The 22,278-nt window shown below is 47.6% G+C and overlaps 1 protein-coding gene across 1 annotated transcript in view; it reads right to left on the bottom strand.

Annotated features, from left to right (window-relative positions):
- Positions 1-4,236: 4,236 nt before the first annotated feature.
- The window catches only part of SEPTIN12 (septin 12), a 539,550-nt gene continuing 521,508 nt past the window's right edge, over positions 4,237-22,278 (bottom strand). The window contains exon 12 of the mRNA XM_078662920.1: positions 4,237-4,920. Within this exon, the coding sequence (XP_078519046.1) occupies positions 4,773-4,920 (148 nt within the window). The 3' untranslated portion in view covers positions 4,237-4,772. The remainder of the gene's footprint in view (positions 4,921-22,278) is intronic.

Here is a 22,278-nt window from a genome sequence, read left to right as displayed (position 1 = left end):
TAAATGAAGAGGGACTACAATGTCCTCTTGATAATAATGCCCAGAATAAGCATCTTCTTCATCATCCTCCTGGCATTTAATATTTAATTCTGAGGAATGGTGAGCTATTCCAAAAGCTCCCTCGTTGTCATCATCCTCAAAACTCTCCTCATCGTCATCAGCATAAGTCTCTAGTAGATGAGATGGCATAAGTGGCGAAATGTAAGATCCTTGCTTCCTCTGGTATGATACTAATTGAAAGGTCTTTGAAGAAAGCGTGGTAGAATAAGCCTGTTTCACAGTTAAAGGCTTAGCTGAAGCATTATCCATTTGTCTTGATGCCATCGGTGATATCGTCGTCGATATGTTCTTCGTCGACAACCTCGTTGGCGATGAACATGTCGTCGGTGTATTCGCCGTCGACGGGACCGCCGTCGACGGACTCGACGTCGACGGGACCGCCGTCGACGGACTCGACGTCGACGGGACCGCCGTCGACGGACTCGACGTCGACGGGACCGCCGTCGACGGACTCAACATCGATGGGACAATCGTCGACGGGCTCGACGTCGACGGGTTCATCGTCGATGGACCTTCCTTCTTGGTCGACCAGACGGTCGTCGACGGTACCGTAGATGGCTTCGTCAACGGGGGCTTCTTCGTCTAACAGTGCTTCTTCGTCGTCAAGGCTGTCGTCAACGAAAGTTTTTGTAGCCACAATACAGATTCTTGTAGACAGGATAGGAGAAGTAATGGCTGTAGTGGAGATCATAGCCGTAGAAGTAGAAATGGTAGTCACAGGTGAGGAGACAGAAGAACTCTTACTCACGGTTTTCTTAGAAGATTCCTTGGTGGCTGAGGCTCCAGAGATAATAGATGGAGATCTCTGTGAAGAGCCTGAAGTGGAGTTGGAGGTTTTAACATGTTTTCTCCCCTCACTTGAATTATCCTCTTGAGATCTCGCTCTGTTACTGGAGGTAGAGGCTCTGTCTTCGTCATCCGTAGTAGAGGATTTTAGCCACAAAAGGACTCTGGCCTCCCTATCCCTTAAAGTTTTAGAAGGGAAGGTGCGGCAGATCTTGCAAAGTTTTGGATAAAGGCAATAAATGCAGTCCTTATGTTGGTCATCAACATGGACCCTTTTCTTTTCGCATGTTCTACAAGGTCTACATAAGGCCTTCTTGTCCGACATCCTGAAGCTTTGATGAAGAAACTGAGTCAAGACTCAGGGAGACTCCCTTCCACACGACGTGCGGTGAAAATCTGAGGAGAACTGGCTCTGCAGAGAGGGTTCTAGAGGGTGCTGTGAGCTGATTGGCTGGTGCAAAGACTTTGGTCTTTTTAGCATAATGAGGTAGATAGGCTACTACAATCTAGGCCTCAGGCCTTCTCATAGGGCCTACTACTGTAATTTACTGTTGGCACTGCTTTTTTTATATACCGTGGGACTCCCGCCTCCCCGACGGGGAATGATTCAGGCATGTGAATCTATGAAAGATACCCCAATACTGGATAACGGTGCTGCATGGTCATTGTCTCCATGGCATCTGTGGGTCTTTGGCGTGTTGCTCTTGGGTGGGCTCCCTTTCATGCTGTGGGTAGTCGTCCTGCTTAACACCAGCAAAAGGCAGGTGCTAATTCCCTGCTGCTACCACAGCTTATCGCCTGTTGTTGGTTCGCATCGCAGATCTGGCATTTCATTGTGAAAGTGGTGTTGTGATTTTTTCGTGTGTTTTTGCACGGGAATGCCTACTCTGCATTTCATTAGGTTTAGTTGGTGGTGTCCACCGTGGATGTACATTTTGGGGCAGTTGTCGCAGGAATACTGGCGATGTCTGCAGTTTGCACCAGCTTGTGGATGGGGTGTTCGATTTATCCTTACCGCATCAAAAGTGGAGATAGATTTGAGTTACGTCCTTGTAAATGTCCCCCAAAGGCTCTGTCTGTGAGCTAAGAAGCAATCCATTTGAAAGCATTTTCACTGATTCAGATGTGTTCGAGGAGGAAATATTGCAAAGTGTAGTCTACCTACTCCCATTCATAACACTGTGGTGTTCCTCAGGGGTCCATCAAAAACACTCTATTATCCAACATCTACCTAACACCTTACTAAATCTGATTTAGTCGTACAACCTCACCTGCTACAACTATGTAGATAACACCCAAATCATTTTTAAACTGGATAGCTCCGAAGAACTCTACAGTTCAAAACTAGATGACTGCCTTCATGTCCTTAACACATTAATCATGAATAACCATCTAAAGCTCATGTATCACAAAGACAGACCATATGATAGTAGGCTGGAAGTTTTGCCATTGTTTCATCTTTAAGGAACTTCAAGCCCCTCTGAAGACATCAAGACAAGTTTGAAACCTAGGAGTAACCATGAATTTCAGACTTATCCTTGATACCTCATACTAACAACGTCACTAGGAGTGGCTTCTATACAATAAAAATGCTATGTCGCATCCTCCCATACCTTGCATACCAAAGTAAACGTCAAGCCATGCTCACACTCGTAATCTCCACACTGGACTTTGCGGGTGTGCCAAGGTGTAGGTTTTTGGCAAACATTATACGTAAAATACAACTTATCCAAGGTGCTGCTGCAAGGTTTCTTCTCTGCCTTCACTCAGGAGAGTGCATGACTTCCGTCCTCCAATCAATACATTGGCTACCTATAACTAGAAGGGCAATGTTCAAGGCACTCTGCACTGTTCACAAAGCCTCCCGAAGCAAAAGACACTCACACTTTCAAGTTAAATAAAAAGCAATATAAACCAAACAGAACAATGCACTCCATGCTTGCATCACTTTCTTTTCATCATACCAACTTATCTCAAGCCATCTTGTACTGGAAAATCAGTGCCTCCTACGGATTTCAAGGTCTGGAAGTCACTACCAGCCAGCATAAGCAGCATCCAGAAGCATATGCACCTCTGAAGACAGTTGCATCCTCAAGTGCGCTCCTCAGCTTACAACCCACAAACTGGAAACGTTTCCTGTGCTTTATTGCCAGGATGCAAGTAGTGCTGTTATCTAGGAAACAGCAAAGGTTTCAACTAACTCTACCAGCAAACTGCCTTTATTATGCAGGTAAGCAAAAAAGGGCTGATCTACGGTTTGTCTTGGCATTATATAGTTACGTACTTCCACATATAATGGTTATGGCCCACAATAATACTAAAACCATGATATGCAGCAGTCAGCACCAAGTTGTAACTTAGACAACCCTCATGTATCATACCTATTAAATTTACATATCACCATCACTGTACAGACAAAAATAAAAACATCACTAAATGGACAGACATGAGTAACTGAAGACATCAGTCGCAAGTTAATGAACAATTTAGTAGGACTTTAATACAGACCATTTATTGCAGGTCCCGAATATCTATCCAAACTCCCTTCTGTGCATCTCACATATACACTCAGCTATTGGATGGTAATAAAAATGCCCCTCCCAACAGATCTCTCCTGAGCTGGTCTGGTTGGAAGGAGAGAGCTGGTTACTGCACAGGGTTTTCCAATCTGAGATTTTGTGTATAGTTGTCCACTTCTAAGCAGACTATATAATGTGAAATATCATAAAGACCCGTCAGAGCTGTTCAAAGCTACCAGAATACTGAAAATCATACAAAGGTGCTGTCTCTTACACTTCATCATGCAACACATTGCTATGTGCTGCTTTCCATAACATGATCAGCGTACAGAGGAGGTGATCATGCACCACATGGAAACACTTCCCATATAGGATCATAACAAAAACAACATTCTTCCAACCACAAACCCTATGTGGTGTAGCATGCTACTTAGGCAGACCAGCACATTAGTGCCCCACACAGGGATAGTAAGCACTATATAAATGATGTAATACAGTACAGCACAATAAACTGCAGCAGCATAAGTGAGAAACGCTGCCAAGGATTGGAAGAATACGTTTTGATGACCAGGCAAGGGATGCAGGACTATTTGACAGCATTCTTTATCTGGCCTTCATGATACACACCTTGTCTTTAAAGGCTTCAGCAACCCCAGCTCCTGATTGCCCCTTTTCTACATTTAAGTGCAAGTCCAAACCTTCTTAACACTAGTTCTGGCAATGCCCAATCCTTCCCTTTGACTGGATGTTCAAGGCCCTGGCTCGTGCTTCAGTTACTCAGTTGCATTAACCCTTTGGTGTTTGATTATTTTCTATGTTTCTATGAATAAGAGGCTGGATAGAGCAGTCAACAAGCAGAACCTCATGAAAGTAGAATATAGGATTTATTTATTCAATAGTGGGTGTGGCTCCTATATAGCTTAAGGAACAAAGTCCCTTCTAAAGTCAGGCAAGTTTAACATGTTCAGACTGAAATTCAACACAGTATTGTTGTTGGACATGGATGGCAAATTGGCTAGGCAACAGATGTGAAACCCCACAACCATGGCATGCGTCTTCCAGCAACACAGATACATGACATCAGGAATAATTCCAGCCCAGCAATTGAGGTAAGAGACGACAGGGATGCATCCAACCATGGTGTGTTCCAGAAAGTCCTGGATGAAGCCTTCCCTCAAATAACGCCCTAAGCCTTATATTAATGCTGTATGCCACATCATCATTATGGGGTGAGCGAGAGCAAGAAAGGAAGCAAGATGTCAAATTGGTCTCAAGAGAGATCTGGCCTGGCCCAGCCTCTATTTCATTAAGGCAAAAAAGTGAGAAAAAAGTATTTTTTGAAGTGGGTGCTGGATGGGTGTCCACTTTGGGAACTAGGTTGAGGGGCAAGTCAAAGGTCATTATCTCTCAGAAGTTGCTCTCCTTTGCATCTGGGGGCAAGTGGGCAACAGAACCCGGACTCCTAGGCTGCACATCGCGCTCCATGAGTCGTTGGATTCGGAAACTCTCGTAGTGGATGTTATGAGTAATGTCCTTCAAGTCTTGCAAATTAGATCTGTGTGAGGAAACACAAGCAGAAAAGAGACATGATTAAGGAATGAAGGAGAAGAATTGGTAATATGAGAGAGCCAAAGCAGATAACAGTGAGAGTGGAACAATACGAAGAGCAAAAGAACAGAAGGTAGATGAACAATTCATCTTTAGTAAAAAGGTGTACTGTCATTGTTGCTCAACAGCCCATATGTTTGCTGAAGACTACTTTCACATGGAAGCATTATCACCAAATGACAAGTAATATAGGTACTGAGAAGAGTTATGAGAAGGGCTTCATGGGAGTGGAGAGACAAAGGAGCTTGTCAGGTGAAGAATGCAACAACAGCAAATGTAAAGTGGGGTTCTGTACTTGCTGAACCGTCCCACCACTGCCCATCTCAAGCTTTCCATGGGCAGAATCTCAGCAGTACCCTATAGGCCGACTATGTGAAGCGTACAGAGTGGGGCTGAAGACTGGTAAGCGATAGCACAAGGCATCCCATTTGATGCACAAAATGTTGTGTATTTAAGAGTCATGGGGGGACTCTTCCTACTAAGGAATGCCTTCTTTCTGTAGCAGGGGTCTCAATACCCACAGGAGAGTAAAGACCCATCTGCCACTGAGAAAAGACATTTCAGTAGGAAGAGCTCGATGGGGGTTAATGCCTACAGGAAAGCAGAGAACAAGGAGCTCTTCCCTCAAGAATGTCCTCTCTCTGTGCCAGATGGCCTTTCCCCTCCTGGGGTATTAACATCTACAGAGCTCTTCCTACCGGAATGTCCTCTCAGTACCCAGAGGAGAGTAGAGACTCTAAACCCAGACTGTCATCTCTGTGTGGTTTAAACATCTATGGAGCTCTTCCTATCAAAGGAGGCCAGATACCAACACACAGAGCGAAGAAATTCCAGTAGATAAGCTCCATAGGGGTTAATTCTCTCTATATGGGTGGCAGGGGTTTCTGCTCTCCTGCGTGTATTTGCATTCCAGTATGAAGAGCTCCATGGATGTTCTCACCCACAGGAGAGCAGAAACCCCAGCCACCCATAGAGAGAGTGAGTGCATTCCAGTATGAAGAGCTCCATGGATGTTAATAAACACAGGAGGGGAAAGGCCAACTGGTACAGAGTAGAGACTTTAAACCACACAAACACTTCTGGATCTTTTAATTCTGGAATGCCCTTGCTCGCTGTGTGGGTGGCAGAAACCCACTTCCCTACAACTTCTGTTTCAGTACCCTCCCCTCCCACTTTTTGCCTGACTGATGGATCTTTGACTGAATGTGCATTGTATTCCTGATAACCAGGTTCTCAGTGCCTGTGTTCTTTTCCAAACCTGTACCTTTGTTTCCACAATTGGCATACCTCTGGCACACATATACATTCTTTGTGAAAGGTACCAGTAGTACCAAGGGCATTGTGACCAGAGATGGTCTCTTCAGTTGGGTCTCTAAGGGCTGCAGCATGTACTGTACCCTCGCCAAACGCAGGACACAGTGGCAATTTGCATGTGTGTTTTGGTGCAGATAAAAGTGAGGAGTCGGCCTGGCACATATCCCTGTGTGTCAGGCCTACCAGCACTGCAAGAGGCATGGGTAAGTATCCCTTACAGCCTTACAGCTCAGCAGCTGGTTGCACTATACCTTTTATAAGGGCATAACTGATGAGAAGATATTCCCCTGGAGTGTCTAAGTACATTCCTAGACATTGTAAGGGAACAGTGAAGCCATAATGAGCATATGGAGAAGAGGGGAATGAACCTGTGCCTGTGGAAGGGCAGGCGGAGAAGAAATGCGCTACTTACCTGTAACTGCAGTTATCCAGTATTGGTATCTTTCATAGATTCACATGCCTGAATCATTCCCCATCGTCGGGATGGGAGTCCCCGGTACATAAAGTAATGTCCCATTAGACATACAGAGTAATAGGCCAAAGGCCTCACATTAGTAACATATCCAGGTCCTTTTGTAATAAGGACCAAACTCTAGAGAGCAACCAATCAGCTGCCACCACCCTCTGGAACCTTCCTGGAAGGAGCTCTAGTCCCTCAGTTATTCCTCTGTATAGCACTGTGTTTACGAAAATCTGAGGAACTAGAGCTCCTTCCAGGAAGGTTCACATGCCTGAATCAGAATAGTAAGCAATGATGAGCACATTTCCTTTTGCATAAAGAACATGAAGCCTTAGTTAAAAAAAAAAAAAAATATATATATATATATATATATATATATATATATATATATATATATATATATACATACATATATATATATATACATATATCACAACATTAAAATGCAAAGCGAAGAACTGCAAGTCTGGCAAAAGGTACAATGGTGACAGGGAAACGTGCATGGAAAATAAAAGAAAGGTTGGTGGGAAGGAAGGTATGCTCACCTCTATTGAAATAGATGACGCAACACTGCCTGTCCCACTGTAGCATCCTTCGTGAGTTCTCAATGATGGGCATCGACCTAACAGACTTTTTATCAGGTTCCTTGAAATTGTAAAGGAAACAGTCCTGCTGGTGAGAGGGCATAGGTAGTTTGAATCGTTGGGCAGCTCTCTCCAGGAGATTATGGAAACCTCCTATATCCTCAGGAGGTGAGTCCGCCCGAGGAGGTAAAGGCGATGCGGGAAGATGGATAACGTAGTCATCTCATTCGTCATGGTGTGACTGTGTATCCTGAAGCTCCGCCTCTTCCCGTCCGTCATCCTCATCGTCTGTAGATGGAAGGGGTGGCACCGGCACCTCAATAGGAACAGGAGGTGGAACGGGCACGTGCACTCTCTGTGGCGGTGACAACACTGGAGCAGGAGACGGCGCAAAGGTAGGAAACCTCCTTCTGTAGTCCGAAATCATAAATTACAGATCAGAGACCAAGGCTGAAGGAAGACAAACCATCTGTTGTTGTTGCTGATGAGTGTCCTCATGATAATACTCTTGCTCCTCCATGTCCTGATCATCATAATCAGAATCCTCCTCATACTTAACATTAAGTTCGGACGGACTTCTGGCAGCCATAAACATGCTATCCTTATTAGAATCCTCCTCCTCATCCAAAAGGTGCGAGGGTGGTAAAGGTTGAACCCTACTGGGTGATGTAAGCGAAGGCGACAGCCTTCGTTTCGTAATTTTCTGATGAAAATATGACATTTTCAGTCCAGACGTAGGCGTTGTCGACGAGGCCGTCATCGGTATCGACGTCGTCGATGAGGAATCGTCGATGATTGTAACAGGCGCTGCCGCCGAGGGACTTTTCGTCGTTGAGGCGGTCGTCCACGGGATGGTCGTCGACGGTAAACTCAGCAGTGACGACGAAGTCGATGACGAGTACATCGTCGTCGACTCTGTCGTCGACGATCAAGAAGTCGACGACGACGACAAAGGGGTATGTGCCGTCGACGGCGACGTACGCCGACGAGACTGACAGTGTTTAACTCGTCGTCATCGACGAAGTCACTCCAACGGCAATCTGTGGAGATTTCGTCGTCATCAGTGCCATCGTCGACGAGGTGGTCGTCGACGGGGCTGAGAAAGGCTTTTTGAAAGTGTGCTTCACCCTCGGTGGCGGAGTTAGAGGGTCTGGAGCTGGCTTCTTTGAACCTGGAAGGGAAGAAGAGTCTTTTGCAGGCAAATCTTAGAGTTTTGGAACTTCTGAAGACTGTTTTTGCGTCTTCTTTTGAGGTTGCTGCATAGAAGGTCGTGGAGAAGCTTCTCTGGGCCTTTTCTGAGGAGTTTTTGAAGAAGACGTTGGTGATGTTTCACTCCCCTCAGAGGACAAAGGGTCCTCTTTGTCCTTAAGTCTCTGCAGCCAAGTCAAAAGCCTTCCCTCATGGTCTTTTAAAGTTTTTGTAGAAAAAGTCCGACATACCTTGCAGTGTTTAGGAGAATGGTCTGGATAAAGACAGTACATGCAGTCCTTGTGCTGGTCATCAACAAGCAATCTCTTCTTTTTGCAAGTCTCACAGGGCCTAAAAAGGCCTTTCTGAGGGGTATCCGGCATGAAGATAGAGTAGACTTCACTCAGATAGTGAAAAATTTGAAGAAAATACCTCAAATGCTAAGATTCTAAAAGAACCTGAGCAGAGCTCAGTGGAGACTCCCTTAGCACTACGTGCTGTAGAAAATCTGAGGGACCAGAGCTCCTTCCAGGAAGGTTACAGAGGGTGGTGGAAGCGGATTGGTTGCTCTCTAGAGTTTGGTCCTTATTACAAAAGGACCTGTATATGTTACTAATGTGAGGCCTTTGGCTTATTACTATGTATGAGTGAGGTGCTGTCTGAGGGTGTAAAAGGACACTGTCCTCTGATAAAGCCTTACTGCTCGACCTCACTACCACAAATAAAGACTGAACTTCAGACTAAAAGAATATTTTTATACTAAAACAATTAGTTATTTTATTTTCTAGAACCAAGCAAGCCTGGCACAGGTAAGCTATAAATACTTTGTCAACAGTTTGAATATGCAATTGTAAATGTAAACTGCATTCCTACTGTACTTTGCATTATCAGTAACACTACTGTAATCAAATCAATGCTTTTCAGAATACAGTACATATACTTTGATATTCTACTAAACACCCTATTCAAATATCATGCAAGTTACTTTTTAGATTACAAGAAATGTGCCAGTGCAGTATCCAGGTATACTGCACTGTCTAAGAAAAGTAAACAGGTAAGTAAAAGCGTTTTAGTTATTTAGTTAGTTTGAAAGGATTTCTTTGATTTTCCAACTTCATAGGATAACTGACTAATTGTGGAGGAAAATAGTGTTGTTTTTCTATTAAAAGTTTTTATCGCTTAACAGGTAAGTAGTTTTTGTGGGAGTTGGTATTCTGGGGTTAGACTCAGAAGTCCCCCAGGGTCAAAGATGCACTCCTTACCCTCAGCAGTACTAGGGAGGCCCGGTGCAAGGAGTGCTGAGACCCAATGCTATGCGATTGGGGATAGGAGGCCTTCGGTTGGTGGCTGCTGACGAGCAGGCCACTGGGTTGTGGGAGCAAAGCTCCCGGATTTAAGCTCAGAACAAATGGGGGTTTAGACCAGCACAAAAGATGCTCCCTCAGCGGCACTGGGGCGGCTAGGTGCAGAGTGCTGTTTTGGCATCGGAAGCCCTGTAGCTTTCAATGGGGAGTCTCCGGTTTGCAAAAGAACTGCAGGCTCGGGGATGAAGTTCTTCTGGGTGCGACTACCACTTGAAGAGGTAAGTTGGGATGTTAGGGGTTGGTAAGGCACTGTCGGTTGGACCACCCAAGGCCGTGGGACATCAAGTGCCTTTAAGGGTCGGATCTTCTTACCAGTTCCTGGTCGCGGTTAGAGGGACCTTCCGGTTTGAGGCTGCAGGCATCAGCTGCAGGCTTCGGCTGCAGGCTTGAGGCAGGTCAGGAGTCACCGGATCTCGGGCCAGGATCGCTGGGGAGACCGCTTGGTGTTTGGCCACTTGAACTCGGGCCATGGGCGTCTGGTGAAGAGAGGTGCAAACTTACGGATCCTTGCATAGCTGGAGTATGTTGTTTGTCTCCAGTGAAGACAGGATTTGTTCAGAGTCTTTGGGATTGAAGGTAGGCAGGTCCTCCGTGTTTCTCGAGGTTGCTGGCTGTAGGACACACTGGGATTATTCAGGAGCAGGTTTGAGGTGGGGACAGACCGGTAGGGCTGGGACCAAGTCAGTGGGAGTCCTCGTCTTGTTAGCTTCGGCACGGGTGTTCGGTCCCCCTTCTTCTTTCCTTCTTCTGGTTTCTTGTCTGAGGAAGCAAGGTTCAGGCAGCTGTAGGCAACCAGAGGTTGACCCTGAGAGCACAGTGCAACTCAGTCATGGAAAGAAAGGCATACATGGTGGAAAGTGATTGGAGGAAGCTGAGCCCTACATTAGAGGAGCCTCACTTCAGTACTCCATCCCAACACCAGCCTTGTACCTTGCCAAAACACACCACAGGTAGAGATTCCCTATGGTGGAGACCCTCTGATACCCCTAGGGTGAGGGATTGCTTAGTGGACCATGAGACAGGGGGTAACCATGCTAGTGCAGGTACTTCCTTATATGGCCACTTAGGCCAGAGGTCTTCAAACTGAGGGGCGCCCCCCAGTGGGGGTGTGTGGATGGGTTCCGAGGGGGGCGCGAATGCCTCTGCAATTGCATGTAAATGAAGATAGCCTGGAAGTGTGTCGATGTTTATTTGCTGCATTTCCAGGCTGTCTTCATTTAATTCGAGCCCTTGTGAGAACGGTGATCAGCATGCCATGGGGCGGAGGTCAGGAAGTGTGCTGGCAGGGTCAAAAAGGTTGCTAAAAACAAAAGACAAGTATGTATTTTTATTTTTGCCCATATCAATTCCTGACCTATGTGAGGATTGCTCAAGAATGTATTTAACCAACATCCTGCTAACAGCAAGAGTACCAAAATAAGTGCTTCAAAACCCATTAAATATCACTGAGTTAACAACTGACTGTATTTATTATGATGCATAACATCAATAATTTTCAAAGCACCTGATGCCACTTTCCTTGCCCCTGCAATTTTCAAAGTATCAATAAAAATGCCAGGATAACTCCAGTGATTAATGTTCTTTCTGGGGAGAGACCGGAGCTTTGTCTGGAAGTGGAAGTTTCTTTTGACTCATCATAGCGCAGAGCCTGCTGCACAGAACATGTCCGATTCAGATCACAAAGTACATACACTATAAATAGGTCAATGGGTTATGGTTTTTTTCAGAGAGTTTTTTTGTTACTTGCAGTTTAAAAGTTATAATACTAATATATAGCTGAGTGCAATTAACTGTCATCAAAGAACTGCATGCAAACTGCAAGGAATATATTACAGCTACATATTTTTTTGTTCAGTTTTTCCTTATCCTAGTATTGCAAAAAGGGTTCATTTGGGTAGAAATCAAATCTTCTTGTTAAAGAAAACCACTCACAATGGTGTTACATTTTAAATTCTGAATTTGTGCTTTTCCAGACCAAGAACTCTTAAACTATACTGTCTACCAGTATGCATGACATGTGACTCCTACAACTTGTAGGCCGCTGTCTTATGTAACATTTCCCATACACGAATTAACACTTGTATGATTGTCTCCGTGCAACGTATGTGTGATGTAACGTGTTTTGGCACCTTAAACTGGGATGAGTGGCGCTATAAAACTAAATTAATCTAAAAGACAGTGGTAATGGAGACTTGGGGGGCATTGTCAAATGATGGTGGTAGTGAGGGAATCCGTAGCGAGGTGGACATTGGGGGGGGAGGGGGGAGGTGGGTATCATCAAACATTGTCGCTCAGGGTGCCACCAGGACTAAGGCCGGCCCGGAGGCCTTTATTTCAGAAATTTCCTTAGTCCCGAATCTTGTGGTAGCAGTTCTTTTCTGCTTGAATCATGATTATCAGAAATGCGGTAATTACAGAACAACAGTGTTGGTAAATTCAATTGTTATTTCTTATGAGGTTTAAATGCACACCACACAGGGAGGGACTTGCAGGCCACTGGGTGGATTGGTAGGTACTGCCCTCTTCACCGTGGAAGATTTGGGAGTGGTAATTGCTTCACAGCACTGAATTCACAACCGAGCAGTTACTCTAGGGAAGCACTGAGCCTACTAGCCAACTCTGGTTCAGGGACAATAGGCTTCAGCAGCAGGTTGAGCACTGGGAAAGAGCTGCAGTCAGAGAAAGAGGTATTAGTTATAGAGGTCAAGCTCATCAAAAGAAACCAAGGACGAGTTTAGAGGTAACAGGGAAAAGAGCAACGGAAAGTAAGAGGAGAATGGTGGAATGAAAGGAAGGCAGGCTTGGTTCAGGAACAGATCGGCTGGTTCGGTGCAAAGAAATATTGGAGTCAGGGGAAAATGCAAAAGGGTTTGTCACTAACGGAAGTTGTCAAGATGAAGTTACAGAAGAAATTGTTAAAGGGGGTGTGAATTGTTTAGCGGCCAAGGGAATAGTTAATGTTTGTTCGAGTGCTTTGAGGACATATTAATCTGAGCAGCAATAAGCAGATGTTTTTTTATTGTACCTGAGCTCAAACGGCCTTATGACAACAGCAACAAGGTGTCTGTGGTGATCCAATCCCAAAGTATGTTTGGGAGATTAAATGGCTGCTGAATCCATGCTCAACATATTTAAAAAACATGGCAGACCACAAAAGAAGTGAATTGTGCAGCAAAATAAACCGCAACATGCATAGAACTAGGTTCACTTAAAAACACAAGTGTGCAACAAGAATGTATTTGTCTTCCTGTATTGCACAATAAAGCAGAACTATCAAATACATAAATCTGTCCTCCAGAATAGAATGTTTGTAAGTACTAGTTAACAGCACTGAAGAATTGGATATGTAGTACTATGCAGCAGATGATGGATTACGTAGCAAATGCGGTAATAAAAGTGGCCTTTTTTTTTCTTTAAAAAAGGCCATTCATTAGTGTAGCGGGTACTGCTGCCAGGTGTGTAAGTGGCCACTGCTGATTATCAATAATTAAGCAGATGCAGAAGGACTGGGGCCCATGAGTTTGAGGGGCCCATTGCATCACAGTTATCACTGTCTACCTTTAAAAAAGAGACATGGGAGCTTATTTTCCTTTTTAGCATTAGTACCGAGGGCACCTTTGCAGAAAAAAGGGAGACATAGTGTGGGAGCTTTATGTTTTTTCTGAAAGGGACAGAGAACCCTATTCAAAATCGGATATGAATGTCAGCAGCCCTACATGCCAAGAACAGATGCATACCGGTAAGTAGCATATTCAGTTCGAGGCATGTGGGCTGCTGAATTCATATCTATAGCATAGAATATATAGCAGTCCCTCCATTAGCGGCGACCGCCTGTGCCAGCTGCAGACGTTTGAAAAAGTGTTTTTAGAACAGCCTGCCCTACAGCTGCTTGCTGCTTTGAGTGCACATCTACACAGTAGTGTTTAGTAAATGTGTGTGGGGTAGACCATGTGGCTGCTCTACAAATGTCTTCCAAAGGGATATTACCAAGGAAAGCCATGGAGGCCCCCAACTTGCGGTTGGAGTGGGCTCTGGGGGGGACCGTTAAAGTGCCCTTAGCCTTGAGATAGCAAATTTGAATACACTTAACGATCCACCTGGCTATACCTGCTTTGGAAATGGGGTTGCCTTTGTTGCCTTTTCTGCCCAACACAAAGAGTTGTTTCGTCTTCCTAAAATCTTTGGTCCTATCGATGTAGTACATCAAAGCTCTTTTCACGTCAAGTGTGGAACATTCTTTCAGCCACTGTCTCTGGATTTTGAAAGAACACAGGCAGTTCAATAGTCTGATTGACATGGAACTGTGAAACCACCTTAGGAAGAAATTTAGGGTTAGTGCGCAGCACCATCCTGTTTGAGTGAATCTGTATGAATGGCTCTTGTACAGTGAGCGCCTGGAGCTCACTAACACGTCGCAGTGACGTTATGGCTATTAGGAAAGCCACTTTCCATGTTAAGAATTGAATCTCGCATGAATGCAGAGGCTCAAAAGGTGGGCCCATCAGTCTGGTGAGGACCATATTAAGGTTCCATACAGGAGCTGGCGGGGTTCTGGGAGGAATGACCCGTTTCAGTCCTTCCCGAAAGGCTTTAATAGCAGGCACTCTGTAAACTGAGAGATGCTGCCTGTTTTGGAGATAAGCAGCTATGGCGGATAAGTGTATCCGAATGGAAGCATACACTAGATTGCATTTGTAAAGATGTAACAAATAACAAATTATGTTGTGAGTAGATGCATCAAGCGGGTTGATGTTGTGTTCTGCACAGTAAATGACAAACCGCTTCCATTTGGCTGCATAGCATGCTCTGGTGGTGGGCTTTCTTGCCTCCCGTATCATATCCATGCAGTCGGGAGGTAAGTTAAGGTAGCCAAATTCTAAGACCTCAGGAGCCAGATCGCCAGGTTGAGCTGTTGCGGATCTGGGTGCTGAATGTCGCCATGGCTCTGCGTCAAAAGACTGGGTGTGAGGTGCAGCCTTTGATGCGGTACCACGGAGAGTTCTAGAAACGTGGTGTACCATGGTTAGCGTGCCCACGTTGGAGCAACCAGGATGAGTGTCATAGAGTGTTGCTTTGGCTTTCGTGCCACCAGCGGTATGAGAGGTGCTGGGGGAAAAGCGTACGCAAATCTGCCTGACCAGTTCATCCATATCGCATTGCCCTGCGACTGTGGGTGAGGGAACCTGGCGGCAAAGCTTTGGCATTTTGCGTTTTCCCTTGTGGCGAACAGGTCTATCTCTGGATGACCCCACTGCTGGAAGTACGGGAGGAGTACTGATGGATGTATCTCCCACTCGTGCATTTGGTGGCTGTACCTGCTGAGCAGATTCGCCATCTTATTGTCCTTGCCGGGGAGGTGTTCCGCCATGAGGAAGATGTTCCTCTGAATGGCCCACTTCCACATGCTCTGAGCCAGATGAGACGACTGTGGAGAGTGTGTACCTCCCTGCTTTTGTATATAGTACATGGCTGTCATGTTGTCCGTCCGGATCAACACGACCTTGTTGCACAGATGTACCTTGAATGCCTTCATCGCCATGAAGATTGCCATCAGTTCTAGGTAGTTGATGTGCATCTTCTGTTGCTGCGTTGTCCATAGTCCCTGCACTGTGTAGTGGAGTACATGAGCTCCCCATCCCTGGAGAGATGCGTCTGTCGTCAGGATAATCTGTGGCACAGGCTCCTGGAACGGTCGGCCCTTGCAAAGTTTGTGGGGATTCCACCAATGCAGAGAGTTGTATGACCGACCGGTCACCAACACTAGGTCTTTCAACTGTCCATGAGCCTGAGTCCACTGGTGCGCCAAGCACTCTTGAAGCGGACGCATATGTAGTCTCGCGTGCGGGACTATGAAAATGCAGGAGGCCATCATGCCTATCAACTGCATGAACACTCGTGCCGGAAGCGAGTGTTGTGGCCTGAACTTCTGGATCGGCGACTGAATGCTGTCGATCCTCACAGAATTTGGCTGAGCCGTGGCTGCCAGAGTATTTATCGTCGCGCCCAGATACTGCCGCACATGGGCTGGCTGAAGGTGCGACTATGGATAATTTAGTGAGAATCCCAGATTGTGAAGAAGGTGAATGGTGTGGGACATGTTGGCGGCGCACTGCTGGGCTGACTTTGCTTGGACAAGCCAGTCGTCCAGATAAGGGTAGACGCGAACGTTTTGTCTCCTGAGGTGCGCAGCCACTGTCGCCAGGCATTTCGTGAACACCCTGGGCGCCGTGGTCACTCCGAAAGGGAGGACCTTGAATTGATAATGCTGATTCTGAATGGTGAATCTGAGGTATTTTCTGTGTGATGGATGTAGTGGAATGTGAAAATATGCATCCTTGAGATCTAATGTTGTGAGGAAGTCTCCCTGATTGAGCAACGGAAGAACCTGCTGCAGCGTGAGCATGTGAAAGTGTTCTGAGAGAATGTACTGGTTGAGGGGCCTGAGATCCAGTATGGGTCTGAGGGACCCGTCCTTTTTCGGGATTAGGAATTACAAGGAGTAGACCCCTGAGCCTCTGTCCTCCACCGGCACGAGCTCTATTGCCCCTTTTTGCAGCATGACGAGCACCTCTTGCTGCAAAAAGTGCAAATGCTCTGTTGACATAGGACGGTGCCTTGGTGGGATGTCGGGTGGAGTGGACGTTAACTCCAGACAATAACCGTACTGGATAAGCTTTCTGACCCACCTGTCTGTGGTGATGGATTTCCAGACTGGCAGGAACTGCTGGGGTCTCCCCCCGACAGGTGTTGTATGGTCGGGGGGCAGTGACAAGGCGTCACTGTTTGTTGGTGGCGGAGGATCGGGAGTTGTTGTTTCCACGACCTCTGCCCTTGGTGCTGTTGCCACGATAGCCGCCTCTACTCTGCTTGTTGTAAGAGGTCTGCGCCCCACTTTTAGTGTACTGTGTTTGCTGGGACATCTGGCCTCTGGAAACACCTCTATTGCCTGAGCGACGAAAAGTACTACCCCTGAACTGTTGGGACTGGAGAGCCCCCATGGACTTTGCGGTCTCGGTGTCTTTCTTTATTTTTTCCAGGGTGGTATCCACCTCAGGTCCAAATAAGTGATCAGGGTTTACAGGCTGATTGAGTATGGTGGTTTGTATCTCTGGTTTGAACCCGGAGATTCTGAGCCAGGCCTGACGCCGCAGCATCACACTTGTGTTAATTGCCCTGGCCGCGGTGTCTGCTGCGTCCAGTGCACATTTAATAGAAGCATTTGAGATGAGCTTCCCTTCTTGAATGAACATCTCCGCTGCCTCTTTATACTCATCGGGCAAGTGTTGTAACAGGGTCTCAAGTGTATCATAGTGTGCCCTGTCATATCTGGCCAGGAGTGCCTGAGTGTTTGAAATACGCCAGATATTGGCCGCTTGAGCTGCCACTCTCTTCCCTGATGCTTCTAGCACTTTCGATTCCTTGTCAGGGGGAGGAGCATCACCAGTGGTTTGAGAATTTGCCCTCTTCCGGGCATTAGAAACAACCAAAGAGTCCAACGGCAACTGGCCCTTGATGTAGGTAGGGTCGCCAGGTGCCGGCTTATACTTCTTCTCAATCCTGGGGTTTATAACCCTGGCACGTGTGGGTTCCTTAAAAATGTCTGCAGCATGTTTCAGAACCCCCTTTAGCATTGGCAGAGTCTTGACAGTCTTTTCAGAGGTGGAAAAGGTATCAAACAGGAAGTCCACCTCAACAGGGTCAGCATGCAGCTGGACGTCGTGATTTTTGGCTGCCCTCTCAATGAGAGCATTGAATGCCGCAGAATCCTCAGTAGGGGAGGTTTTGACATTATACACTTGAGTGTCCTGGGCAGTGTGCGGATCCACAGGGTCCCCCGCATCTGCCCATGAGTCCTGGTGATCCTCAGGATCAGTGTTGGCAGGGAAGTTGTACTCCTCATCATCCCCCTCCCCAGCCTCCACATCTGAATAAGTGGGTGAGGATGGAGCAATGGTCCGAGGCCGTGGATTAATCGGCTCAACCAGAACTGGGGAATCCGTAGAAGGCCTTTTGCGTTTCAAGGGAATTGTGTAGGACTCCATAGGCTGTGCCGGCGTGATCTTTCTCTTGTAGAGTGAAAGTTTACCGGTGTCGCCGTCAATAAATTGTTCCGACTGCTCCTCCATCAGGGGTTGTCGATGCTTCGAGCTCACAACTGGCTGTGGAGGCTTCGACCCCGTGGACACCTTCATAGGCGCGTCGTCGACCGTCCTGGGTGCGAACGCCTTCGGCGGCAGCGTGAACTGGATTGGCGCCGAGGATGTCGGCGTCTTGGCAGCGGGCTTCGGGGTGGAAGTATCCTGCGGATCGACCGCGGAAGCCTTGTTCCTGATGCGTTGCAATGAGTCCGACACCTGCTTTGTGAAGGAGGCGGACGGTTCCGTCGACCCGACGGGCGTTCTTGGTCTACCAGCATGTGCAGACTCGAGCGCAGAACTTTTGGCCTTCTCCGGCCGATGTGCAGGAACTGCCGCTTTTGGGTCGCCGTGTCCTCCGTCCGTGACGACGGCCTTCGGCGCCGATGGTTTCGGGTCGGCGGCCTTCACAATTGGTCTTGGTGCCCCAGTCTTCGGCTCGACGCCCTTGAGCGATTTGGGCTTGACGCCCTTGAGCGATTTCGGCTCGACGCCCTTGAGCGACTTAACCGGATCGACAACCTTCTTCGGCTTCGGCTGCTCCGACAGGTCGGAAGACGAGGAGGCGACAAGAGCTACAGACGTCTTCTGTTTCGACGGCGTCTCTATCACTTTTGGTTTCGTCGAGACCGAAGCTTTCACTTTCGGTTTTGATTTTACCAATGGCGGCTCCGCAGAAGTGTCCGTAGTCAGGCCCGTAGGCGAGACCGTGGATCCAGGTGGAAGGTCTTGGGTAAGGCCATGTGGCGATCCCTCGACCTGAGCCTTAGTGATTGTTCGATCGGGGCATAGCTCTTCACCTGAGCTATCTTCCGTGGCCCCATAGGCCTCATTGTCGTCTCCTACCTCGTCGACGACGACTTCTGCATCGAGCACTGCTACGTCTGCGTCGTAGTTGTAGTCGATCTCCGTCGGAGTAGAAAGCGGCTCTCGAACTTCTTGCTCGTCCGCCTCTTCCCCCTCGAAAATGTCCGCCGGGGCCGTCTGCCGGGCCTCCTGGCGCGCCACGCGCCGAAGTCGAATCGTCTTCTTTGAGCGAAAACGGGAACAGGCCATACAATTGACTTCATCGTGATCCGGCGAGAGGCACTTGTTGCACACCGGGTGGACGTCGATGTGGGATACTTCGATCCGCACACGGGACATTTCTGGAACGGGCTCCATTCCATGATGTGTTGTCGAAAGTCTGGTTGCGTTGAGTGGGCCTCGAGTACTGAAGAGCCACACGACTCCTCAGGATGTCCGACTCGGGAACAGAGCCGGAACAGAGCTGGGCACCGAACGCAAAACAATACCGACGCTATATGAAAAGGCCTTCGGGCCTAAGGAAAGTCTCTATCGATACCGATCTTGAGTGATCAAATATGCATCCGAACCCAATGGCGGAAAAAAACAATCTGGGGATGGAGTCGATGACCATGCGCACTGTAGTCCAGGGTAGGAGCCACCTATCTCGTGATACTTCGAAGACTCTTCCAGGACAACAATGTGCAATCATCCGGACCCAACACTAGGCGGCGAAATATGCTATAGATATGAATTCAGCAGCCCACATGCCTCGAACGAGGTGAATGATGTAGAGGAGATAGCCTGCTACTCAGGACTGCTGTTATCAATAATACAGCAGGTGTAGTTGCATTTGGGTCCAAGAGTGTGAGGGGCTACAACACCCCAATAAAAGGGAGCAGTATTTTTGGGACCACACATTTTTTTTGATGCATTTGCTGTTTTATAAGTATCATACTTAGAGTGGTTTAGGAGCTATAGAAAAAGTATTCCTGAAGTCATCTCATAAGCCCGTCCCTTGCACACAGCCATGTCCCTCCCGCTCCACCAATCATTGCCTTAAAGTTTTGTAGGGGGGCCCGACCTCAAAACATTTTGCTTAGGGGGGGTCTCGGAGCAAAAAAGTTTGAAGACCACAGACTTAGGCAATATAGGCTTACCTAGTCAAGGATAGCCTTATCTCCTTTCGTTTGGGGGGGTTGTGTAGGAAGGTGGATATCTGACTATATGGTTACCCCAACTTTTTGCCTAGTGTTTAGCTGGTTTTCAACTTAGTTGGCCTGAGATCCTGCTAATCAGGGCCCCCGGCTATCTGCTCTCACTGTAAAATGGACTCCATGTACTTTAGGTACATATCCTATTGGGTCACCTTGTGAGTCCCTGTATAGTGTACCATAGGTACCCAGGGCATAGGTGCATCCAAGGCCTACCAGGGGCTGCAACATGTATTATGCCACCCCTGGCTGGCCATCCAAACTGACACCACTGGCTGATCACTCAGCTGGGGCAAGGTTGTGTAATCACCCCTTGTTTAGGTATAGTATTCCTATATTCACCATTATATATAGACACCTATTTACCTATAAGCCACTCCTATGGCAGGCCTTGACAATCCTGAAGGCAGAGTGCTTGGTTTTATGTGAGATGGTGCTCTAGCATGAGCTGAGCCTGTCTGCAGCTTTCGGAACCATGTCCTTATAGCTGTTCTTTGATATAGCCATACCATATACTCTTAAGTGCATTATAATCCTCGCGGTTAATGCTAACTTTGGTTTGGCTTTATCTAAACATGTTGTGTAAGGTGTCAAACACTTTGGAATACTACCCCCCCCCCCCCCTCCCCGCCAGTTCTGGCGGCGGGGGTAGCATTCCACCCTTCTAGGGGGAGAAGACATGTAGTTGTAGCTTTACCCAGTTAAAGTTAAACAGAGCTTCAGCATCACAAAATGGATGCTGCTGCCACAGACACGAGTCTGACCTCCTACTGCTGGATGAAAGTCCATCAGAGGAGGCCTGGACAATAGGTTTCCTACCTTGGGAGGTGCTAGCACCTCCCCAGACAGCCTGTAGTGGATTGGGGCAGGGTGGGTTCAATGGAAACTGCTGTTTCTAGACACTACTTGGGGCACACAAGGTGCTCCATGCATAGCCCGGTTCAAACCAGTTGCTGGGGCACTCCAGCCCCAGCTCTGGCGCGAAACTGGACAAAGGGAAAGGGGTGTAACGAACCCCTTCCCAGGTTCCACCCATAGGAGGGACCTAGCAGGTAATCCAGTCCCTTAGATTAGTATAAAGCTAGGAGCTGTGTCTAGAGACATAAGATTATCCTGGAAAGAAACTCTGAAACCAACTCTTGGACCTTTGACGTTCCATTTCGACTGGAAGACTGAAGACATCTACCTTGTGGTCAAGGAGTGACCACCCTGTGCAAACAGGCACCATCAGTGACTTGCCGGTTTGCTTTGTCGACGCTCCCGCCGGAACCCGAAGACTTAGCGACGCAGCCTCTGGACTTCCAGACTTCTCTGACTTCGACCCACATCCACAGCAAAGCTGAGACCCGTGGCGGACACGAGAGACATGGGACCGGACATCCTGTAGTACCTGCTTTTTGCTAACTGTGCAGCTTCTGAGGCGTCCTCGAAGTTGTGCATTGGGGTTTGAGAAGCCCCAACCCCGAGCAGTAAGTGCACCGAAGCGCAGCCCTCCACACTCCACGAGTGCCGCGTGGGGCCTGCGCCTGCATTTCTCCTCGACGCGTCTTCACGGTTTCTAGCCCGTTGGCTAGTGGTCCTCCTGAAGACATCCTTGTGAAACAACACCGCTTGCCTGGTTGCACCGGACTTGCACCTGCTTTCCTGTAAAGGGGAAGCTCCCCAGAACTTGCTGGTCTGAACAGAAGCCGATCTTCCCTTCCTGCGTGGATTGCCTTTGCCAAGGCTTGTTGGGTCAAATCCGGATATCGACACCGCCAACAGCTAGATCCTTCGTGGGACAGTCCGTATCCAGCTCCTGGTCATCGTCAACACCTCCTGGTCCACGTGGCTGCAGAGACGAGCTTCACCTCATCACCTGATTGCATCTCGACATCGCCTCGTTCCTTCCTGGTTCCTTCCTGGTCACTGGCTAGTGACCCAGACTCTGTCCCCTCTGCTTTCAGGTTCTTCACTGCTCCGATCCACCCTTGGATCCATCCGGACACTTTCCTCCTGGTCGCTTGCAGCACTTTCTTGCAGCTCTCCATAGGATTGATCGACGAAATCCATCACGAAAGAACACCTATGCACCCGGCTTCCCTGGGTGAGGTAACTCGAGTACTCTGGTGCTCCCGTGGGTAACAACTATCCAAGTGTCCTAGTTTAACTGGGTTTTCCCGTAGTCCACCTGGAAGTGTCCGAAATCTACTACTTTGTAACTTTTACGTTCCCATTGAAAGTCTATGGTAACCCGTGTGTGTGTTTAGACACTGCACAC

This window comes from Lissotriton helveticus, chromosome 10 (genome assembly GCF_964261635.1).
Source record: "Lissotriton helveticus chromosome 10, aLisHel1.1, whole genome shotgun sequence".
NCBI lineage: Eukaryota > Metazoa > Chordata > Amphibia > Caudata > Salamandridae > Lissotriton > Lissotriton helveticus.
The sequence above is the reverse complement of the archived record's forward strand: the minus strand, read 5'-3'. Positions and strand labels throughout refer to the sequence as shown.